Below are 25,354 nucleotides of genomic sequence, written 5' to 3'. Positions count from 1 at the left end.
AGACAGAGCCAGACTCCGTCTCAAAAAAAAAAAAAAAAAGAAAAATTGATTTAAAGTTAACATATTCTAAGACAGTATGTGAGTTCCATATTATTATTAAGAACCAATATCTAACCACATAGAGATTTTAAATAATCACATTTGATAAATCAAGGTCAAAATAAATGGCTAGGAAAAAAAAATCAAGTAGTTTTATTAAATTAGAATATATTTCTTGGACAGACACAATACAGTACTCTATATCTTACTTTGTGGAAATGTATTACTGGCTCTGCATGAATTCTTATAAGTTGCAGGCAGGATCTATATCCTTGGAAGAGTTGTGCAAATAATCTAAGGAAAACTGCTCGCACCTCTTTATCCTAAAAATATAAGAAGAAAGGTTAGGTAATTTAACTTTTTAAAAACAAATGAAATATCAAGTCAAAAAGGTGACCTTTTCATACATCCCAAGGACATTTGGCATATATCCCAAGTCCTTTGATTTTTATATGCACCAAAACAATTACAGTCACAACCAAATATAAGACAAATATAAGAAGAAAAAACTCTTAAGATTGTATTTAATCCAGCTTTTATTGGAATCACAGTTTAGAACTGTAAGAAAACTGACAGATTCTGTTAGTCAATGCCTTACTTAATTGATCAGGAAATGAAGGTCAAGAATGCTTAAGTATATGTGTTCAGCCCCCTGAGGTTCCTTATTGGTTACAAAACCCACTGCTAAGAAATGCACTGAGCAAAATAAAAAAGGGGCCTCTGTTATATATATAACCTTCTATGGCTTCTAATTGGAACTATTTCCATCCACACACTCTTCAAACTTGATTCTCTCCTATAACCAACATTCTTTATATCCATTTTTGTAAGCATCTCTTCTGTTTTTAATCCTTGCCTGGCTGTTTCAATTTGATGCTTGGCACAGTTTTCCAGGCTGTAATCTAGGCTCTGATTTTCTGTCCTACACTTAACTCATGCCTCCTCAGGGCAACAGTCTTAGCCCTAGTGGCCTGTTGCCCAGTGTGCTTCCCTGTGCTTCCTCCTTGAGAAGGACATAAGGACAGTCAGTGGCAAGTCTCTTAATTTCTAGTTTTGGGCACTTTTTACTCTGCTGTCCATCTAACTCTAACTTCACTTAGCTTCTTTAAAAACCCTACAAATAAAAGAACAGCACTCTTCAACAGCATTAAATGTAAATATTAAACTTCTTACCAGCATTTTTGAGTGGGATAAAGCTGTTCGTGGAGGAGGAAAAGCATGATCTGCTACTTCCAAATCTGGGTGTAAAATCTAAAGCAAAAAAGTTTTGTTATGTAAAATATCTTAATATCAATGAAATCTATTATTGGGACATTAAGATGAAAATGTCAGCATATGAATTATAATATATTCCCTCCATTAATACAATTCAATTAGCTGGGATAGTTCTATATGTACCACTGTAGAAAGATCTCCAAGACAAAATATTCAGTTGAAACATGTTCTAGAAAAATATACATAGTATGGTCTAACTTATTTGAAAATAAAACAAAATAAACCCTAAATCTACATAGGTATATATATATATATATATAGAGAGAGAGAGAGAGAGAGAGAGAGAGAGAGAGAGAGAAATGAGAATGAAAAGTTCTGGAAAAAAAATACACTAAACTATAAAATAGTAGTCATGTCTGGTAAGGGAATAATCTATATAGCTGAATTTTTAAAAACAGCTGCTTGTTTTTATGTTCTAAGTGTAATGAAAAATTACTGAGGAGAGGCCAGGTGCAGTGGCTCATGCCTGTAATCCCAGCACTTTGGGAGGGCAAGGTGGGTGGATCACTTGAGGTTAGGAATTCGAGACCAGCCGGGCCAACATGGTGAAACCCTGTCTCTAGTGAAAATACAAAAATTAGCTCAGCATGGTGGCACATGCCTGTAGTCCCAGCTACTTGGGAGGCTGAAGCAGAATAGCTTGAACCTGGGAGACGGAGGTTGCAGTGAGCTGAGATCGCACCACTGCACTCCAGCCTGGGCGACAGAACAAGACTCTGTCTTAAAAAAAAAAAAAAAAAAAAAAAATTACTGAGGAGAAAGAAAATAAGATTTTGAACTTTGCAGTCTAAACAGGTAAAAGTATAAAACCATGTCACAAAAGTGCTAAAATATATAAAGTGCAATATGTGAAATGTAAAGCATAATTAATTCAACTTAGGGAAAACTAAACAAAAAATAAAGTAACATTTGAGTTAAGCTTTGAAGGAAAGCAGGTTGGGGAGCAGCTGTGAAAGAAGGGCCTGTGTAGGACTTACACAGAGAAGATGAAATTGTATCAGTATGTAGCAAATTTTCTCCTTGCAGAATCATTTTCAAATACTAAGATTTTTGATGGTATGCTGAGAACAGACCAAAAGACTCAAAACAACACTTAAAGACAACACTAAAATATTGGCAGTTCAAGTCATTGAATCACAAGCATAGCACAAAATATCTTGGTGTCTATAAAATAATCCATTGTTATTACACAGTTTAAGTATAGTGTTGCCATTTGATTATAATTATTTACTAATGAAACAAAGCTTATATGCTTGTGTGTTGATGTTCCCAATCATCCATGAAATGTAGTTTCTTTTTGGTCCTAGTTTGACAATACATTATGCTCCTATTTCTTTTTTTCTTTTCTTTTTTTTCTTTTTTTTTTTTTTTTTTGAGACGGAGTTTCGCTCTTGTTGCCCAGGCTGGAGTGCAATGGCATGATCTCGGCTCACGGCAACCTCCGCCTCCTGGGTTCAAGCGAGCCTCCTGTCTCAGCCTCCTGAGCAGCTAGGATTACAGGTGTGCACCACCACAGCTGGCTAATTTTTTGTCTTTTTTTTTTGTAGCGATGGGATTTTGCCATGTTGGTCAGGTTGGTCTCGAACTCCTGACCTCAGATGATCCACCCACCTCAGCCTTCCAAAGTGTTGGGATTACAGGTGTGAGCCACCACACCCGGCCCTATGCTCCTATTTCTTATTCACGGAACAGTAAGTAGTACCTAATCCACCATTGTGCTTAGTAACTATAACAATATGTATACTCAGTTTTACCAAAAAGGAATTTTACATATTGATCAAATTTGGTGGCACAGGTGTTGCAGGTTTAGGTATACGAGTATGCAGCAGAACCCTTACCAGGAGCCATTGGCTTAAGAAGTACAATCTTACTCTTTGTTAATTTTGGTACTTAACCCCTAAATAACTATTCATATCACTAGTAAGTAACCACACATAAGATTTAATCCCTATAGGAATTCTAGAAACATTAAACTTTCTTCAGTCATTCAAATACTACCTTCTCAGCTTTTGCTATATATACATATACCATCTATGCAATTATATAGTCAAGATTTCTCTTTAAATTGTCTTTAAATCAACTCCTTTTTTTTCTTTTTTCTTTTTTTGGTGAGATGGAGATTTACTCTTGTTGCCCAGGCTGGAGAGCAATGGCGCGATCTCGGCTCACCGCATCCTCCACCTCCCAGGTTCAAGCGGTTCTCCTGCCTCAGCCTCCTGAGTAGCTGGGATTACAGGCATGTGCCACCATGCCCAGCTAATTTTTGTATTTTTAGTAGATTCTCTAACTGTTCCCATTTCACAGATACCACTATGACAACAAAAAAGACCAACACAAATTTGAAAGTTTTCTGAGAATAAAATCCCTCCTGGTTATCCTAGGCTTCTAAGTTTCTATTTAAGAGGGAAAAAATGTTTTAAATAGCCCAGAATAAAATATTCTTAAAGTAGAATATGAAGGCCTTAGTTCTAGTAATGTGTTGAAAAGGAATGCAGAATTTCTACACTTCAATTTTCTGATGATAAGCACCTAAAATGCTATCAGTAAAACAAAATACCATGTTTTCGGAATTCAGCTAAGATAAAATAACTGCAAAAAAAATTCAATCTGTTTCAATGAGAAAAACTGAAGCCACAAGATGTTTTAAAGCTTTACTTGGCTTGAATGTAGTGTATACTTCTCCTTCTTTGGTATTTCTATTCATATGGCATTTAGAGTGGAATGTTGGACATTTTATGTATCAATAAGACACATCTTTCTGTAATAACCTGAAAGTATTGGCAAGACAATATTACAGTGTTTTGTAGGTACCAAAGAGGAACGAGATGCCAATAGGGAGGCTAGAGAAGAGAAGCCAACACCTAATGGGGGATCTTAGGGGAATCAGGGATTTCAAGGCAGAGCCTTGTTTTCACAGGTGAATTTCCAATACCTAGGACAGTACTAGGTCCTGTACGCTGAATGAAGGAAGCAATGTAGAACAAATATTCAGTTAGGATCCAAAATATATGTTTTAGATAACTACCTAGTAAATAATTCTAAATACTATAAAAGAATATGTTCATGTTTCCAACATATAGCTCTCTTTAAAGTAACAAACTGTATTGACAAACATTTTCAATTTCAGCTATCTTAGCTTCAGATTTAAATAAAGAGAAAGTTACTATTACAAAAACATGTCATACCAAAGAAAGAGCTGATTGCGTCTGATGTAGAAGTGGTTCTGGGAGAGAAGACAGGTGAATACATTCAGGAATTTTAATAGTGCCTCCATCCAAATCTGCTATGATTACATCTAACTGAAAGAGATAAAAAAAATTAACCTATAATTACGGAAATACATTTGTTGTTAAGCAAATTATTTTTCCCTTGACTAATTCAAAATGAGAAGAATCACGTGTAGAAGAGACACTTGTTTGTCCATAGTAGTACAATTTTGGGCTAACAAGTTCCCAGCAACACTGTGTTTCCCAGCTTCCTTTGAAATTAGATGTGGCATGTGGCTTAGATTCTGCCAATAAAACATGAGAAGTGACATATTCCTGTCCTTCAAGAGAGGGGATATGTAAAGCTCTCCTATGCTGTCTTTCCTTTTCCCTTAGACTAAAATTATAAACGACAGCAAACCAGCCTTCAAGCATACACATGATGACAATGCCTGGGAGGATTCTGTTGGAGAAACAAGAAGGATGGAAGCTTGGATCTTGAATGACTTCATAGAGCAGATTGGTCTGGCATAATGGAACATGTCTATGGACTGCTGCATGAGTGTTCAATGACACTATTTTGTTTCAGCCATTGCCTTTTGTTCTGATTTTACTGTATATGCGGCTGCAGCAAGCACAGAGGATTGCATTTCAGACACTTTATTCAAGTAGTTTAGTAATATTCTAAACAAATTAGTATTTATTACAAGAATTAACAAAGCAATTAGTATACATCAAAAGGGTACTGTTTAGCCACTTAGAAAAATCTGATTTTTAGCATTTTACAAAAGTCTATTTAAAAATAACTTACATAAAAATGTAAGAGAAAACAGCCAAAATGAGTGAAGCTGTTATATTGACAATATAATTCATTCTAATTTATTCATTACGATTTTAAGAAATTTGCATTTGGCAACACTTGGTTTGTCCTACCTCCAGCGACTGTTTTTATTTATTTATTTGGCAACACTTGGTTTGTCCTATCTCCAGTAACTGTATGTATGTACGTATGTATATGTGTATGTATGCATGTTTGTATGTATGTATTTTTGAGACGGAGTCTTACCCAGGCTGGAGTGTAGTGGTGCAATCTTACCCAGGCTGGAGTGTAGTGGTGCAATCTTGACTCATTGCAACCTCCACCTCTCAGGTTCAAGCGATTCTCCTGCCTTAGCCTCCTGAGTAGCTGGGATTAGAGGCATGCGTCACCAAGCCCAGCTAATTTTTTGTAGTTTTAGTAGAGGCGGGGTTTCTCTATGTTGGCCAGGGTGGTCTCAAACTCCTGACCTCAGGTGATCTGCCTGCCTTGGCCTCCCAAAGTGTTGGGATTTCAGGTGTGGGCCACCATGCCCGGCCTCCAGTGACTGTTTCCATTTAGAAGAAATAAAATTACCTACAAACCAGGTGGGTATGCTTCTAATTAGTATTAATTAGGTTTTATTGAATGTTTATTGATTTATACATATTTTTATATGGTGATACCAAAATTAAATAGGAACTAAGTGTCAACACCTAAAGTTAGAAAGAATGATGACTATACGAATGAAAGTCCTGTTTATAATGTTGAATAATATTTTGTTACTTTAAATGATACCTCTGATTTGGTTACAACTGTAATTACTTAGTTGCTGGCATTTAAAACTAAAACAGAAGCAGAATTACAAAATCTTAGGGATCTGTGGAACACAGACGTTATGCAGCCTAATTTTACAGTAAAGAATTTCTCTCAGACTCCCTGTAAAGTGTCACATAATCTTTTCCTTACACTCTACTTACAGTGCTTGAGAGTACACTCCTCATCTCACATAAGGAAATCCATTCTATAACCGGGCAGTTCTAATTGTTGGAAATACTTTTAATGGGCAGAAATCCGTTTCTATAGCCACTTTATCCACCGATTCTATTTCAGCCTTTTAGAGTTACAAAAAATGAATCTCAACCCTTCTTCTATGACAGTAACTTAAATACTTATCTTTACCTGTGAAATAGTATCAGCTTATTACCTGAGAAAATTTCCTTAGGCCCTTACAGAATATAGTTTCTAAATACTTGATAATCCTGGATGTCCTTTTCTGATAAGCTTTATTTTGTTACAGTCCCTCATGAAGAGTGATACACAGAACTAAATGAATTATTCCAGAACTGGCTTGAATGTAGAGTATACTTTTCCTTCTTCGGTATTCCTATTCATATGGCATTAAGAATACAAAACCTTGGTGGAAGCTCATATCAAACTTGTGTTCTACTAAAACTCTTCACTCTTTTGAATATGCTTTCTGCTTTGTTAGTTATCAGCAATTTGGTATCAAGACAGGTCTCGGCCGGGCGCGGTGGCTCAAGCCTGTAATCCCAGCACTTTGGGAGGCCGAGACGGGTGGATCACGAGGCCAGGAGATCGAGACCATCCTGGCTAACACAGTGAAACCCCGTCTCTACTAAAAAAATACAAAAACTAGCCGGGCGAGGTGGCGGGCGCCTGTAGTCCCAGCTACTCGGGAGGCTGAGGCAGGAGAATGACGTAAACCCGGGAGGCGGAGCTTGCAGTGAGCTGAGATCCGGCCACTGTACTCCAGCCCGGGCGACAGAGTGAGACTCCGTCTCAAAAAAAAAAAAAAAAAAAAAAAAGACAGGTCTCACTTCAAAATATAAATCAATTATGCACTAATATCAAAAGTATAAATAGAATATTAGATTAATTTATCTTTTGTCATATGTAAGATGAATAATAAAGATAAACAATGCACCAAAAGAGGGATATTTAAAAATATTAATAAATTCCTTTATAAAACCTTCTATACTTGTATATGGCAAAATTAATATACAGACTTTTCAATGATATTTTTCTTCTATCCAATCTTTTCTACTGGAAATGCTACAGATCTGAAAATAGTGATTAGTTGAAATGTTATAGGACCCAAAGTAATATGATAAACTTCTGGACTCAATAACTGGAAACTTTAAAGATGAATACTTACAAGTTCGTGGATATCAGTTTTAAAGACAGAATGTACTCCAATAATGAAAGGTGTTGGGGAACTCAGAACTTCCAGTAGCTGAGCCGGGAGAATAGGGATATAAGGATAACTGGAAAGAATAAAAATACGTGTCACATATATTTTTCTTTAACATAAACATATTTTCTTTCATCCTTATGCTGTATAAGTTGCATATTACTTAGGTTTAGAAATTATCAATAATGTTTTCATGCTTTTTAATACTAAAATTTTGGAAAAAATGATTTAAAAATCTTCATGTGAAAAATACAATAAGATATAAGACATAAAGTGAATGGAATCCAAGCCTGCTTCCTTAACCTTTGTTTCTTCTAGGCAAGCAGTCTCTTTAGGTCTTCTAATATTGTTTGAAAGCATTTTTCCTTACATAGAAACCCGACATTAGACAGTAACACTGACTCTCTGATAGGGCCTCCTCTCTCAATATGAGGCAATGATTTGTCTATATAAAATAAGCACTCAAATTCCACTGTCTATATTTGATTTTTGCATTCAATAAGAATGGCAAAAACAAAAACAAAAACAAAAAACCAGGACCAATAATTCTCTATCTTATCTAAAAAGTTAAGAAAAGTACCTAAATTTAAAAATATTTTTTAAAGAAATTCTGGAGTCTAAAATTTTATCTAGTTTATATGAACTAATTTCCTAGATGTTAGATTATCAGTTGATTAAACAGTATATTAGAGGTATGCTATTCTAGTTATAGCACTATTAGGCATCACTGTTTTGTTTTTTAAGTTTTTATTAGGAAAATTTTTTTAACATATCCCATAAAAAAACAGAGGAAAAAATTATAATGAAGCCCTGCAGTAATTGTCAATTTTGAGAATTACCAATGCACGGCTACGTATATATCTCTACCCACTTTTTTTCTCTTCTCTACTGTATTATTTTCGAGCAAATCCCGGATGTCACATTGTTTACCCATAAATACTTCAGTGGGTATCTAAGAAAGATAAGAGCTTTTTATTAATAGAATCTCTACCATTATAACTTCTAAAAATTAATAATTCTTTAATATCAAATAGCACTGACTAGACATTTATGCCAAATGTGTTAAAAGACAATTAAAAGTTGCTGACAATACTATTCAAATTAAGTATTTTTACACTAATCAACATTCAGTAATGGACAACTTGGAAAGTCTCAAATTCTAGACTAGATTTTATCAAAACTATGACTCATGTAACAGCATAACTTTGTGAAATACCCCTATGTGGTTCAAAACCATTGTGCCATAACATTATGACTTATCGACAATAAGTGATATGTAGTTTAGGAATAAATAAAATTAACAAATGAAAACCTCACCTATATTTAAGAGGAAACATTAAAGATTCCAGGGCTCTACAAGCATCGCTAAGTCTCTGGAAACTTGCAGAATGGAAGAGAACCTTATTTTCTGTGAGGACTGCACAAAAGAGGCTGAGGACATTCTGAATTCCTGAAAACATAAGAGCAAGGACTTACCAAATGCATTTAATTTTATATGTGTTGTCAACAATCATAGACAGTATACATGGAAAGAAAAAGCCAGTAATTTTGGACTCTGAAGGAAAATACTTGGTTAAACTGTAAATTCCATGTAATCTATGAGTATTTGTTTTCCCAAACTTTCAGTTTTGCCTTTATTCTTCAAATCACGTAATACTCATTGAACATATTAGTTGTTTGGAAATACACTATTACCTTCTTTTCAATTTCATCTCTAAGGCCTGTATTGAGGTTCCTGTTTTAGAATGCTAGCATTGTTCTAAAAACTAACCCTTGCAGAATCTATTTGTCTGACGTTACTAATACCACACCAGCTTTGTTGTTGTTGAAATTTGCCTACTATATCTTTTCCCATCTTTTAATTTCAACCTTTCTCTACTTCTTGTAAACAGCATGCACAAATGCTCTGCAATTTAATGATGGGGTTACGTCCTAATAAACCCATTGTAAAGTTGAAAAATCTTAAATTGAACATAAATCAGAGACTGTCTGTAACTGAAATATTTTAGTCTGACAACCTTTGTCTTTTAACTAGTTCACTTAATCCATCTATACTTATTGTAATTATTGAGATATACACTAATATATAGAGATATATGTGGTATCTTATTTTACGCTTTTTATTCTATCTTCTCTTTTTTCTTTCTTTTCGATTTCTCCTGTCTCTTCTTTCATCCCCTCTGTTAGTATGGTATTTATAAACTCTTTTTCTATTTTTTTAGTGGCAACTCCAGAAAATACAACATACATACTTATGACATTGAAGTTAAATAAATACATAATTTCTTATTTTCTCCTGTTTATTACTGAACCAAATTATCTTTCTTTATATCACTTCAACTTTAATCATACAGATCCAGTAAAGCAAGAGTCCCCATTTGTTTTCTCAAGGTAAAATACTATATTGTCCCTTTATCATAGCTTATTTCTTCATGTGACATGTAAATTTCCATAGTCTATTATTAATTGCTATTCCCTCTTATCATTTCCAACTTATCCCATGTGATACATCAGAATCTTTAGTTCAGATTTTAATCTTCACTCATTTTGATTAATGTAATAGTTTCATAAGTGATTTTCCTAATCCAGTCCTTATTCCCTTCAAATCTACCCTCCAGATAGTTTCTAGAATAAAGGAAAAAAATGATATAATGACTAAAGAAATCTAAATACATTTTCAAGTGGTTTAAAAAATTCATATTAAATCCACAAGAATAAATGCTACAAATTTTACAAAATACATTCTTGTGGATTTCACATGAATTTTAAAAACCCACTAAGGTTTTGGTACACTTGAACAACAGTGGAAATGAATGAGCTAGCATTATATGTATCATCATGACTAACTCTCCCAAGTATAATACTGAGTGAAGGTAGTAAGGCATACAATGATGATATAGTTGTGAAAACAAAATAAATCTCAGGATCCCCAAACCACCAAGCCAAAGGGAAGTCAAGCTAGAAACTGCACCAGGAAAATCTACCTCCTATTTTATTCCTAAATAAGATAGCTACAAAGATTTAAAAAAAAAAAAAAAAGGCTGGATGTGGTGGCTCACACCTGTAATCCCAGCACTTTGGGAGGCCGAGGCAGGTGGATCACTTGAGGTAAGGCGTTTAAGACCTGCCTGGCCAACATGGTGAAACCTTGTCTCTACTAAATATATAAAAATCAGTGTGGTAGCAGACGCCTGTAACCTCAGCTACTCGGGAGGCGGGGGCAGGAGAATCGCTTGAACCCAGGAGGCAGAGGTTGCAGTGAGCCAAGGTTGCACCATTGCACTCCAGCCTGGGCAACAGAGCAAGACTCTGTCTCAAAAAAAAAAAAAAAAAAAAAAAAAAAAAGCTACATACGTCCCATACCTCCCTCACAATTTGCCCACAAGGAAATTCCTTGTGGACAAAGGACAGACAAAACTCAAAGTCATCAAAGTCATCCCTGTACTCCTATGAGACAAATGTGTATCTGATTGCTTCCTCTGCCCTATTATTTCACTAAGCCAGACTAAGACTTAAGTGACTATTCCTCTATCTGCCACTCACATGTAAATTGTGTATTCAGTAAAAGGCTAATCAGAGACTCAAAAGAATGCAACCTTTTTTCTCTTATATACCTATGACCTGGAAGCCCCCTCCCCTGCTTTGAGTTGTCCCGCCTTTCCAGACCGAACCAATGTACATTTTATGCATATTGACTGATGTCTCATTTTTCAGCAGGTGGCTAGCCAGACATGAGCAGGGAAGGAGAGGACCCCTTCACTCCCACGCCACCACCAAGAATGTCAGGCAACCATCAGGTGATGGTCAGGTGATTATTAAACTGTCTCTCTAAAATAATAATTGGTCATAGCTGATGCCAGGGAAAGGCAATCTTCCAACAGACAGAAACATCTGAAACTGGTGATCAGTAGCTTCCTGATAAAATCTCAGGAGTTGGAGAGTGGGCTCATGCCTGTGCACTAAGAGGCAAAATGGCAGAGTTTAACTGGTATATGACCCTCTAGGAACATTTGGACTGGTAAAGGAAGAATGCCTCCAGTGAGCATGTGTACAACTCCAGTAAACACATGGCACATGTGACCCCTACCAAATGCTGACAGGTCTTTGTGCATGTGGAGTGCCCACCCCAAGGGAAGAATCCAAGGAGGAGAGATGCAAGACCCTGAACACATGACAACATATAAAATCCCGAGTCAAAGCTCTAACAGTGCACTTAATCTCTCAAGTTGTCTGCTTGGCCCTCTTCCAAGTGTACTTTACTTCCCTTCATTCCTGCTCTAATGCTTTTAAATAAACTTTCACTCCTGCTCTAAAACTTGCCTTGGTCTCTCACTCTGCCTTATGCTCCTTGGTTGAATTCTTTCTTCTGAGGAAGCAAGAATTGAGGTTGCTGCAGACCTGTATGGATTTGCTGCTGGTAACATACTTTGGTGCTGTGGCTTGGATACATTCCCTAATATTAACATACTTTGGTGCCACGTGATTCGAATATGCTTCCACAGTGGTAAGACATCTCTATGCCTCACCTTCTTTGGCTGGAGGTGTTTAACCCTTGTACACAGTTTTGTTTGCTCTTTTCATTCTCCGGCTTACTAACCACCCCCCAGAACAATTCTCTGCCACAGTGGCTCTGTTCCCCAAGCTCATCTCTCAGCTCCTGCTGATGGGTAGCTCACAGGGGTAGGAAGGACCTTGGAGTCCTTCACAGGTAAGATCCTTGACCTGAGACACAAAGGTTCTCCTAGACAAGAGGCTCATGAGAGTGGTAAGGCTAAAGCCTAAAACTGTGCAATGTCTGGGGTTTCCTCTGCTTTTTCAACTAAAATTGGCTCTTTCCCAAAAACCCACACCACCTATTCTCCCGTTTTCTGTGTGTATTCTGAAATGGCCTTGTACACCCTTCAGACTGTCCACCTCGAGGCAAGTTAGCCTCTTTTGCTTTCACTTTGCATGCCATGTAACTGTTATTGGTACACCCTCAGCTCTTGCGGAATTTGCGCAGCAGCAAAAACATGGGCTCCCTTGTGGATATCTCGAGACTTATACTAGTTTTTACCCTACCAGCTCAGATGACTTCTAATCCTTCCTCTGTCTGTTGGCACACTGCTAGGACAGACACTAATTGGATCCCCAGTCAGCTCCTTATGACTTACCATATGCTTTTCGATCCTGTTACGGTCCAGGGCTGAGTTTTCCGGTGGCTTCTGAAGTAGTTTCCTGCCCGCATAGGGCCTCATTCTAGCCCTTTAAGGACCCCATCTACCTGCTTTTTTTGAGTTAGCACCCCTTCGGGAGGAGGGGAAATTCTTCCTTTGCCATTTGTGAATTCTTACATCAAGCCCTAAGTCCTCCAGAGGTTACTACTTTATGTTAAGACGACAAATAAATGTTGCCCTCTCAAATCCAAGGGATGTTGTTTTTGGAAGCCTAAGAAAGGTTTCCATGATTATTCCTCTGGCTTCTTCCTACTTCCTCCTGGAGCTTCCATTTCTCTAATCACTTCCATGCCTTTCTCAATATTCATCAAGATCTTCAAGGTCATATTTGAAGGGAGGGAAGTTCAGCCCCCTTGCAGCAGTTAGCTGAAAAACAGGTTTCTTGTCTAGTTAGAGAACAAGGGAAATGGGAATCTGAGAAAAGGGATAATCATTTTGTTGCTAGAATGCTCCAAGTGAGAGTCACTGTAAGGTCATGGAGGCAAGAATATAGGATGGCGCAAGGCCGCCGGCACAAGAGACCCATAGGACAGAGACGGAGGCTGGTCCCAAGTTAACAGATTATCATTAGAACAGAGATGAAGGCAAGGTTAGGGGTAAATAGTAAGACCAGTTCATTCCGGAACCCCACGGATGAACAGGAGAGGGCTCTCTGTTCACTCTGGTATCTCTTCTGTGAAAAGAGGGTACCGAAGTTAAGGGTACACGGTAAGATCAACTCATTCCAGAACCCTAAGGACAAATGGGGGGCGTCCTATTCAGGATAATAGGAAGAGAAGACACTTTTTTTCTTTTTTTCTCGTCTATTCTCTCTTCACAGGTGGGTAATTCCATCTTCATACCACAGGACACAACCCTCAGATGCATTCTCAAGAACTGGGAAAAGTTTGACTCCAAAACCCTATAAAGGAAAAGGCTAATGTTTTTCTGTAACACAGCCTGAGTTGAATACAACTGTGCTCCAAGACCAGGAATCTTGGACAGAAAACCAAAATATTAACATAATCTATCAACTAGATTTACTTTGCCACCAGCAGGGAATATGGATAGAAATCCCCTATATACAGGCCTTCATAGCCCTATAAAACAACCCTGACCTTTGTTGGGCTTGTAAAATGGATCTAGTGATGATAGCTGCCATAGCCAGACAGTCCCCTCTGGTTGGTTCGGGATACTCCTTATTGGGTATACCCTGGTTTCAAGCCCCAGAAGGGCAAAAGATGACAGCTCAAACCCCACTGCCCCTTCTACCTCATTATATTCTAGTCTCCCAGGCCCGTAGCCCCTCCATATCCAGGGCTATCATCTGGATACCACCCTCTTAGGTCATGCCCCCTTCAAGAGGCCAGTAGCCCCAGTGTACCCACTAGATCCCAGACTCCATTCACTATGTAAGGCCTGAGCCAAATTACAGTAGAACTAGGGGAGTTTATGGAGGACCCTGACAAATACATCAAAGGGTTCTGTAAACTGGGATTAACATTTGAACTCACTTGGAGGGATTTCTCAGTCATACTAGGGCAAATTCTGTCTAAGGGAGAAAGTGATTCCATTACGGAGGTGGCCCAACAATTTGGAAATCCAATGCGTATGACTGACCCTGGTGGCTACCCTGTAGGAGCCATCACAGTTCCCCAGGTTAACTCTAAGTGGGATTACAATACCCAGGGAGGTATATGGGGATGAAACCACATGTTCCTCTGCCTGGTAGAAGGGATAAAAGCTAGCAGAACAAAGGCTGTGAACTATAATACATTGGCCTTAACAGATCAAGGTCGTCTTGAAAACCCCATCACTTTCCCAGAGAGGCTACAAGAGGCCCTAGTGAAACATACTAACCTAGACCCAGAGACATCAGAAGGGCAACTGGTCCTACAGGACCATTTCCTAACTCAGGCAACCCCAGATATTCAGAGCAAACTCCAAAAGCTACCATTGGACCCCAATACCCCTATGCCTGACATTCTCAAAACAGTTGCCTTGGTCTTTTACAACAAGGACCAAGAGGAAGAAGAAAGGGCTCAGGAAAAGGAAAGGCAAATGGAAAAGTGGCAGCTCCAACTATTGGCTGTCTTAGAAGTCCACCAGCTCCCTCCAATTTGCCCTAGGAATATCTTCCCAAATAATCGCCATTGGTATAAGAAGCCAGGCCACTGGAAGGCCAACTGCATCAATGGGACAGATGAGAAAAAGCCTTGCATGGCTTGCCCCCCTCCACCACAAACCTGGCAACTGGGAATAGGACTGCCCAGAGGGCTGGAGGGCCCCTGGGAGAGAATCCCTGACCTTGAGCTGAAGTGGCCTACAATCCAGCTGGCTCCCAGATCAAACATCACTATTGAAGGGACAGAGCCAAGGAATGCTTTGGATGTAGCAGGTAGGACTATAAGTTTTCTTTTGGACACTGGAGTAGCCTACTCAATGCTTACGTCTTTTCCTGGGCAATTATCCTCCAAATCCTGCCAGATAATGGGGATAAATGTAGTGCCCATAACCAGGAGGTTTACTCCTCCTTTGTGCTGCCTATCTGGGGGAACTGTCTTTTCTCACTTGTTTTTAGTGATGCTAGAATGTCCCATACCCCTTTTGGGAAGAAATATTTTATTTAGTCTAGGGGCTCAGTTAACCTTTCCTCCAGGGCAGACATCCCTTTTCCAACTGCAATCTTACGCCTCAAGGAAACCACACACAAGAATGAACTGCCCATGGACTGTATCATTAATCCAGAGGTCTGGATATGTTCCTACTGTCATATATAACATTTAAAAATGTTACAACTGCAAAACAGTTAAAATTATTACTTTCTATGTATTTTTATTAAAGTTCTAGGATACATGTGCAGAATGTGCAGGTTTGCCAAATAGGTATGCGTATGCCATGGTGGTTTGCTGCACCCATCAAACTGTCATCTATATTAGGTACTTCTCGTAATGCTATCCCTCCCCTATCCCCCGACAGGCCCAGGTGTGTGATGTTCCCCTCTCTGTGTCCATGTGCTCGCGTTGTTCAACCCCCACTTAAGAGTGAGAACATGTGGTGTTTGGTTATCTGTTCCTGTGTTAGTCTGCTGAGAATGATGGTTTCCAGCTTCATCCATGTCCCTGCAAAGGACATGAACTCAACCTTTTTTTATAGCTGTATAGTATTCCATGGTGTGTATGTGCCACATTTCTTTATCCAGTCTATCACTGATGGGCATTTGGATTGGTTCCAAGTCTTTGCTATTGTGAACAGTGCTGCAATAAACATATGTGTGCATGTGTCTTTATAGTAGAATATAGTAGATTTATAATCCTTTGGCTATACACCCAGTAATGGGATTGCTGGGTCAAATGGTATTTCTGGTTCTAGAAACTTGAGGAATTGCCACACTGTCTTCCACAATGGTTGAACTAATTTACACTCCCACCAAGAATGTAAAAGAATTCCTATTTTTCCACATCCTCTCCAGCATCTGTTGTTTCCTTTTTAATGACTGCCATTATGGCTGGCATGAGATGGTATCTCACTGTGGTTTCGATTTGCATTTTTCTAGTGACCAGTGATGATGAGCTTTTATTCATGTTTCTTGGATGCATAAATGTCTTCTTTTAACAAATGTCTGTTCATATCCTTCACCCACTTTTTGATGAGGTTGTTTTTTTCTTTTAAGTTTGTTTGAGTTCTTTGTAAATTCTTTCAATATTAGCCCTTTGCTAGATGGATAGATTGGAAAAATTTTCTCCCATTCTGTAGTTTCTTTTGCAGTGCAGAAGCTCTTCAGTTTAATTAGATCCCATTTGTCTATTTCAGCTTTTGTTGCCATTGCTTTCAGTGTTTTAGACATGAAGTCTTTGCCTATGCCTATGTCCTGAATGGTATTGCCTAGATTTTCTTGTAGAGTTTTCAATAATTTTAAGTCTTACATTTAAGTCTTTAATACATCTTGAGTTAATTTTTGCATAAGGTGTAAGAAAGGGGTCCAGTTTCACTTTTCTGCATATGGCTAGCCAGTTTTCCCAACAGCATTTATTAAATAGGGAATCCCTTCCCCATTGCTTTTGTCAGGTTTGTCAAAAATCAGATGGTTGCAGATGTGTTATTTCTGAGGTCTCTGTTCTGTCCCATTGTTCTATATATCTGTTTTGCTACCAGTACCATGCTATTTTGGTTACTGTAGCCTTGTAGTATAGTTTGAAGTCAGGTAGCATGATGCCTCCAGTTTTGTTCTTTTTGCTTAGGATTGCCTTAGCTATACGGGCTCTTTTTTGGTGCCATATGAAATTTAAAGTAGTTTTTTCTAATTTTGTGAAAAAAAGTCAATGGTAGCTTGATGGGGATAGCATTGAATCTATAAATTACTTTGGGCAGTATGGCCATTTTCATGATATTGATTCTTGCTATCCATGAACATGGAATGTTTTTCTATTTGTTTGTGTCCTCTCATGTCCTTGAGCAGTGGTTTGTAGTTCTCCTTGAGGAGGTCCTTTACATCCCTCATAAGTTGTATTCCTAGGTATTTTATTCTCTTTGTAACAATTGTGAATGGAAGTTCACTCATGATTTGGCTGTTTGTGTATTATTGGTGTATAGGAATGCTTGTGATTTCTTTATGCTTTTTTTAAAAACTAAGAGAAGAAATAAAAAAATACACATATAGTCTATTTACCCACAGATTTGCCATTTCTAGTGTTGTTTGTTCGTGTGAAATCAAGTTATTAACTGGTCTCTCTTTCCTGCAGTCTTAAGGATTTCCTTTGATTTTTTGTTTTTTTGGAGAGACAGTCTCACTCGATCACCCAGGCTGGAGTGTAGTGGTGCGATCTTGGCTCACTGCAACCTCTGCCTCCCAGGTTTAAAAGACCCTTCCAACTTAGCCTCTCAAGTAGCTGGGACCATAGCTGTATGCCATCACATCTGGATAATTTTTGTATTTCTTTGTAAACATGGGGTTTCACCATGTTGGTTGTGAACTCCTGGGATCAAGTGATCCACCCACCTCAGCCTCCCAAAGTATTAGGATTACAGGTGTGAGCCACCACATCTGGCCTTCCTTTTGTATTTCTTATAGAGCAGGTCTACTAGTAGCAACAAATCTGTTTTTGTTTACTTGAAGATGTCTTCATTTTATCTTTGTTTCTGAAAGATAGTTTTGCCAGTGACAGAATTCTTGTCTGACATTTTCTTTCAGTGCTTTTAATACATCACATCAATGCCTTCTGTCTCCCATTCTTTCTGTTGAGAGACCCACTGTAATAATATTCTAGTTCTTTTGATTCATATTGATGAATTATTTTATCTTGCTATTCTCAAGAGTTTGCTTTCACCAGTTTCACAATCATGCTGTGTCTACATGGGGATTTTTTTACTGTTAATCTGGGCTTCATTGTGTTTCTTGGGTCTACAGGTTAATGAATTCAACAAATTTTGGAAAGTTTTTGAGATTATTTCTTCAAATACACTCTTCTAATCACCCCCATATCCATCCAGTGGAGATGATCTGTACCTAAAAGGTATTATTGTCTCAAAGGTCTCTGAGAATCTGTTATTTTATTTCAATCTTTTTCTCTATGTTCTTTATACTGGATCATTTCTCTTGGTCTTTCACCAAATTTTATTTTTATTTCTGACATCTCAAATGTGCTATTAAGCTCAGCTAGAGAATTTCTGTTCTAGTTATTTATTTCGAGAAAGGGTCTTACTCTGTTGCTCAGGCTGGAGTGCAGCGGCATAATCACAGCTCACTGCAGCCCCAGCCTTCTGAGCTCAAGCGATCCTCCTACCTCAGCTTCCTGCATAGCTGGGACTAACGGGTGCACCACCACACCCGACTAATTTTTTACTTTGTAGACATGAGTTCTCACTATGTTTCTCAGGCTGGTCCTGAACTCCTGGGCTTAAGAGATCCTCCTGCCTCAGCCTCCCAAAGTACTGGGATTACAGGTATGAGTCACAATGCCTGGCCTGTTTCAGTTATCATACTGTTCAATCTATAATGTCTATTTGGCTCTTTTTCAGTTTTTACTTCACTACTGAAATTGCCTAGGTGTTGAGCCACTCTCATTATATTTTGTCTTAATTCTTTCAATATGGCTACCATTAATTCTTTTAGCATATTTATAATAGTTGATTTAAAGTCCTTATCTGCTAAATCCAGTATGTGTGTTCACTCAAGGCAGTTAATACTATTTTTTTTCCCCTGAGTATGGGTTACACTTTACTGTTTCTTTGAATGTCTCTTGCTTTTTGGTAAAAATTGAACATTATAAATAATACACTGCATTAAATTTGAATTATTTTTTCCTGAAAGCTTTTTTTTTTTTTTGAGTGGGGGAAGGTGGTCACTGCTTTAAGCTGCAAAATCTGCTTGTGATGTTAGGCTGCTGCTGTCTCATTTAAAAATTTTTATTGTTTAGCTTGGCTTCCTAGGGGTTATCCCTGCGTTTGCATGGTCCACTTGGTCAGTCCATAATTTGGGCAGAGGTTGTGCTCAAAGACCTTGAACCAGTAAAGCTTCTATGTACTGCTGACCAATTTTGCACGGGTTGAAGTGTATTCACAGTTTATCCAGATTTTAAGTATGCCTTCAGTTCCAGCTGAATTTTATTGGGTCTTCCTGCATATGTGCATAGTTTCCCAGGCAGCCAGGGATGTATAGAGACACTGTCTAGTCCTTCTAAGACTTTCTCCTCTCCACAATTTCTCTGTTAAATTTCTGGCTGATGTGCACTAGCCCCAACTATGACTGTAATTCAGACAGGCATCTGATGTTTTTCTCCTTTCATCTTCTACTGGGTTCAATACTTATACTGATAATGATGCCATGGGTTTTAGCCCTCCACCCCAAATAAATTCCACTCCATCTGGCAGCAAAGCTGGTTTGCTACCCAGCCCTACTCTGCCACTACCACTCTCACTGGCAGAGATGGGATGTAGGGGAGAGAGGGCAACCACCAGATAAGAATGCTGCAGACTCCTGCAGTTTTTACACAAAGTTCTAGCATGAATAAACGTTTCTAAATTTGTCATTTGCTTTTGGTCAATTTCCAGAGCCCTGAAATAGTTGTATTCAACAATTTTGTCTAGTTTTATACTGGTTCTTTGGGGGAAAGGATTTGCTAAACTCTTTGTACTGTCTTTGGTGATGTTAATTTTGTTCTCCCAAATTTTGTCCAATGCTGTCCAATTTCTCCAATGAATACTTAGTATTTTTCCTGCAACTAAAAAGCAATCTGTAGCAAGGCACTTTAAGATCACGTAAATATCTCATCTCTCATCAAAATGCCTGGCTAGATTTAGCATCTATTGATAATTTCTGCCTGAATAGATCTTTACTATAATGATTATAGAATTATTTTCCAAATCCAGCACTCACTCTGTGTTTACCAGTCAGCACTTGGCATTCTACATAGCAAAATCCTCCCTTTTTCTCTACTTACTTTATTCATTAGCAGTGTGGACTCATGAATACCTATATTTTTCCTAACAGTCTATAAGTCATTACTATCCTTAATTATTCTGGTGCTAAACATGTCCTAGATTTATGCAGTAGGAACCCTTTAACTTAGTTCCTGCGTCCTTGAGACAGAGCTCTTTTCTTTTTCCAGGCTCATATTGTACCTACCCTGTCCTAGCCCCAATCCAGCCATTTCTCCTAAGAGTCCTGGTTCCCTTTGGTGAGAAATGGTATCAAAGACCAAAATTTTAGGTGTTAGGGCATGTGTTAGATCATTTTTACTGGGGTGACTTTGCTTCTAGGCCACTTTTGCCTATAGATGGAGCTAGGAAATATATGCATGTACATATATACATACACATACATACATGAGAACATATACATGCATATATATTTGAGAAATCCTGAGTCTATGCCATTACTTTCAATTCCATTCCATCCCCACAGGGTATCCCTCACTATCCCAATTCATATTTGTATGTTCCTTCTTCCACTGAGAATCCTGGGTCCTAATAACATCAACATACTTATTCATTTGCTAAATCCTATATTACACATAAAAGAGCTTCAGAATTGTTTCAGCCATTTCAACTAAAAATGGCCGGGCGCGGTGGCTCAAGCCTGTAATCCCAGCACTTTGGGAGGCCGAGACGGGCGGATCACTAGGTCAGGAGATCGAGACCATCCTGGCGAACACGGTGAAACCCCGTCTCTACTAAAAAATACAAAAAACTAGCTGGGCGAGGCGGCGGGCGCCTGTAGTCCCAGCTACTCGGGAGGCTGAGGCAGGAGAATGGCGTAAACCCGGGGGGCGGAGCTTGCAGTGAGCTGAGATCCGGCCACTGCACTCCAGCCCGGGCGACAGAGCCAGACTCCGTCTCAAAAAAAAAAAAAGAAAAAGAAAAAGAAAATGGAGTTCACTATTTGTTTGCAATTCTGTTCCCAAAACTGTCCAAAGCTGAGTTTGTACAGTCAAATACTCGTAAGTTACTAAAGTAACTTAGTTTTCCCTCTTCAGTGTGGTTACATTATTTGAATGACAGTGGAGTTTGTTTACATATGCTTTTACTTTTAACATAATATTTTCTTTCTTTTCCTTTCTTCTCATCCTAATTTTTTTATATAAGACACAAATATGCTGCCACAAGTCAAAATAATTCAGGAAGACACCCTTAGAAAAGTGTCATTCCCTCCCTCAGTTAATAGTACCGTACCAGGCCAGGCGCAGTGGCTCATGCCTGTAATCCCAGCACTTTGGGAGGCTGAGGTAGGTAGATCGCTTGAGCCCAGGAGTTCAAGACCAGCTTGGGTAACATAGTGAAATCCCATCTTTACTAAAAAATACAAAAATTAGCCAGGCACGGTGGTGTGTGTCTATAGTCTCGGCTACTTGGGTCGGGGCTGACATAGGAGGACTGCCTGAGCCTGGGAGGTTGAGGCTACGGTGAGCTGAGTTTGCATCACTGCACTCCAGCCTGGGCAACAGAGTAAGACACACCCTGTCTCAAAAATAATAATAATAATAATAATAATACTGTATCAATGCCAGTTCCTGATATCCATAATGTACTATGATTATGTAAGATATTGTTGTAGGAAGGTGGGTAATGCATACATACGGACTCCAGATGAATTTAGTTATTTCTTGTGAGTCAAACTATTTAAAATAAAAAGTGATATTTTTTAAAGTCTGTGCATGTATTAGTTTTTTATGGCTGCTGTAACAAATTACCACACATTTGGTGGCTTAAAACAAGACAAATTTATTATTTCACTGTTGTGGAAGTCCTGTGATCAAATTTTCCAGCTTCTGTTGACTTTTCACATTCTTTGTCTTGTGGTTTCCTTCCATCTTCAAAGTTGACAATGGCCAGTCATACTGTATTACTCTGAAGGTGAATCTTTTGCCACCCTATTTCATCTTTTAATGACTCGTGAGATTATTGTGGGTCCACCTGGGGTGGGAGCTTCCTAAAGGGACTGACCCTTGAAGTAGATTTTGACAGAGAAGCATTAGTTAAGGAGAAAAGAAAAGCATAGCATTCAAAGCTGACAAAAGAGTGAGGAAGTAAACGGCATTAACAGACCTACAAGTAACTTGGCCAAAGACAAATTTATGAAGAATCTGTATGTCATGTCAAGTCTAGTCTTTTTAATGAAGACTCTGGGGAAAAACTTACCCCTCTTTCTTTTTTTGAGATGGAGTCTCACTCTGTCACCAGGCTGGAGTGCAGGGGCATGATCTTGGCTCACTGCAACCTCCGCCTCCCGAGTTCAGCAATTCTCCTGCCTCAGATGCCCCCCTCACCACTCCAGCTAATTTTTGTATTTTTAGTAGAGATGGGGTCCCACCTTGTTGTCCAGGCTGGTCTTGAACTCCTGATCTCGGGCGATTGACCCGCCTCGGCCTCCCAAAGTGCTGGGATTACAGGCATGAGCCACCATGCCAGGCCCCCACTTTGCTCTTATCTGAACTCTCTGCCCTACCCCACAAAAATTCACAAGTAGTTCATCAGAAAATAAAATTCATAATCAGTATCATTTAGTATCAGATAAATTGTGAAGAATGGAGGCATGCAGTTGTGAGGAACTTTACCTTACTCATACTAGTAAAAACAATCAGTTGATGTTGTCAAGAGAGGCAATATTATACTATATTTACTGAGAGGACATATGTCTCATAATGTAGAAATGAGATAGGAACAATAATCTAGTGCTTAAAGGGTAAGTTTTTCATTATCCAGAAAATTAATAGTATAATACAAAACAATTTACCCAAGCCTAGTTGAAGTACCACTTATATTCTTTATTCTTAAATGTCACACGCTTTCTTAAGTTTTACATAATAATAATAATAATTATTATTATTTTTTGAGATGGAGTCTCACTCTGTCGCCCAGTCTGGAGTGCAGTGGCGCGATCTCAGCTCACTGCAAGCTCTGGCCCCAGGTTCACACCATTCTCCTGCCTCAGCCTCCTGAGCAGCTGGGACTACAGGCACCCGCCACTGTGCCCAGCTAATTTTTTGTATTTTTAGTAGAGACGGGGTTTCACCATGTTAGTCAGGATGGTCTCGATCTCCTGACCTCGTGATCTGCCTGCCTCGGCCTCCCAAAGTGCTGGGATTACAGGCGTGAGCCACTGCGCCCAGCAAGTTTTACATAATTAATAATCTCAAATATTTTAAATTACATTAATGATTTTTATTCCTATGTAGCAGTCTTTGTTGCTGTGTTCACAGTTACATAGCTATTGAGAAATCCAGTTTCTTTGAATTTTCTAAGTCAAAATCAGTTTTCTATATAACTGAATTGTCTCATCTTCTGTAGCCCAACATCCATTCAAAGCTGCACAATAACACAGGAGAAGAAAATATGAAAAGCAGACATTCCAGTGATAATTACTAGTGATTTCACTACAATGGTACATATACATCCTGTTGATTATTCAAAGAGTAAAACATTCTGAAAGATGGCTTCCTGATCTCAATTTTCTTGAGAGGTTAGAGTTCTAAAATTCATTGCACCACATGTTAACAAATGTATCTGTTTCTTTTTGGGGGAAAGAAAAAAACTTTCTCCAGACTCCTCCATTCTTTTAATAATAATGATACGTTACAAAATAGAAGACTATGTGTCAGCTTTCAAATGGGTAAATGGTGGAACAGAAGACCATGTTTCAAAACAGAATATAGTTCAAAAAGTCCTGCACATTTTTAAATTTAATTTAATTGTATTTTTTTTGAGACGGAGTCTTGTTCTGTCACCCAGGCTGGAGTGCAGTGGCGTGATCTCAGCTCACTGCAAGCTCTGCCTCCCGGGTTCATGCTATTCTCCTGACTCAGCCTCCCGAGTAGCTGGGACTACAGGTGCCCGCCACCACGCCTGGCTAATTTTTTTGTATTTTTAGTAGAGATGGGGTTTCACTGTGTTAGCCAGGATGGTCTTGATCTCCTGACCTCGTGATCCACCCGCCGCGGCCTCCCAAAGTGCTGGGATTACAGGCATGAGCCACTGCACCCGGCCTGCACAATTTATTATAGTTCTTTCTGGTCAATCCACAATGGGGAAAACAGTATAGTACTGGTCACAGCTTAATGTAAATCATGAAAAAGGAGATTTCTCATTCACTGAACCAACATTTATTGTGTACTACAGGCACTAGGATATAGCAGTGAATGAAGACAATATCCCTAACTTCATGGATTAACTAATAAAGTTTCAAATTTATCACTGAGAGGTAATGTTTACTACCTGTTACAAATTTAGCATTAGTTCCACATATGGTAGATATGGCAAATATTCTAAGTAAAAAAGTAAAAAGTGTGGTCAGTTGGGCATCTGAAAGGAGGTGTAGTTTAGTCCTTATGAACACAGGCTTACCCTCCTGACTATGACATGAATTAAATATATTTTACACACACAAATAGAGCTTAGCAATGTGGGAGACTAAATATAAGAAGTCAATTACCAAAAACATATGACTAAAAATGATTCAAATACGTAAAAGGCCAACTCAACCAAAACTGTGTAAAAAGGTACAGCATACCTTTTTCCTTCTTGAACATTCTAATTGTTTTTCTAGCTCTAAGGTAATAACATCAGATTTTTCCAACCTCCAATGACCCAAATTCCTAGACTACATCTGTTCTGAATGACTTGGTTTTTAATCTACTTTCAATTTTAAATTTAAGAATTAGGAAGCAAAAGGAGCCTTGTGAGTAGAGCACAAGCAGTGGGGAAGAAGAATAGAGAATAACTAGAGAATTATGCAAGTAACAAATAGGAGGGAATTGTACTGGCAGAAACAACTCTTTTAATTCAAACTTCCTCCTTTCTTTTCCTCTTTCTTCCCTTCTGCCAGTATTACATTATTACTGAACTACTGAGATATATTAGCAATCATAAAATTCTAGGGATGGATATATAGAAATATGAGGCAGGCCGGGCGCGGTGGCTCAAGCCTGTAATCCCAGCACTTTGGGAGGCCGAGACGGGCGGATCACGAGGTCAGGAGATCAAGACCATCCTGGCTAACACGGTGAAACCTCGTTTCTACTAAAAAATACAAAAAACTAGCCGGGCCAGGTGGCGGGCACCTGTAGTCCCAGCTACTTGGGAGGCTGAGGCAGGAGAATGGCGTACACCCGGGAGGTGGAGCTTGCAGTGAGCT

The 25,354-nt window shown here is 38.6% G+C and overlaps 1 protein-coding gene across 11 annotated transcripts in view; it reads right to left on the bottom strand.

The window, feature by feature from the left end:
- Window positions 1-25,354, bottom strand: part of SBF2 (SET binding factor 2) — a 528,961-nt gene that overhangs the window by 229,013 nt on the left and 274,594 nt on the right. For all 11 annotated transcript variants that reach the window (XM_077963424.1, XM_077963415.1, XM_077963418.1 and 8 more), the window contains 5 exons: window positions 8,849-8,981; window positions 7,496-7,604; window positions 4,500-4,613; window positions 1,213-1,290; window positions 249-362 (listed from right to left, as the gene is read on the bottom strand). In XM_077963424.1, the coding sequence (XP_077819550.1) occupies window positions 249-362; window positions 1,213-1,290; window positions 4,500-4,613; window positions 7,496-7,604; window positions 8,849-8,868 (435 nt within the window). In that variant the 5' untranslated portion in view covers window positions 8,869-8,981. The remainder of the gene's footprint in view (window positions 1-248; window positions 363-1,212; window positions 1,291-4,499; window positions 4,614-7,495; window positions 7,605-8,848; window positions 8,982-25,354) is intronic.

This window comes from Macaca mulatta, chromosome 14, assembly GCF_049350105.2.
Source record: "Macaca mulatta isolate MMU2019108-1 chromosome 14, T2T-MMU8v2.0, whole genome shotgun sequence".
Classification (NCBI taxonomy): domain Eukaryota; kingdom Metazoa; phylum Chordata; class Mammalia; order Primates; family Cercopithecidae; genus Macaca; species Macaca mulatta.
The sequence above is the reverse complement of the archived record's forward strand: the minus strand, read 5'-3'. Positions and strand labels throughout refer to the sequence as shown.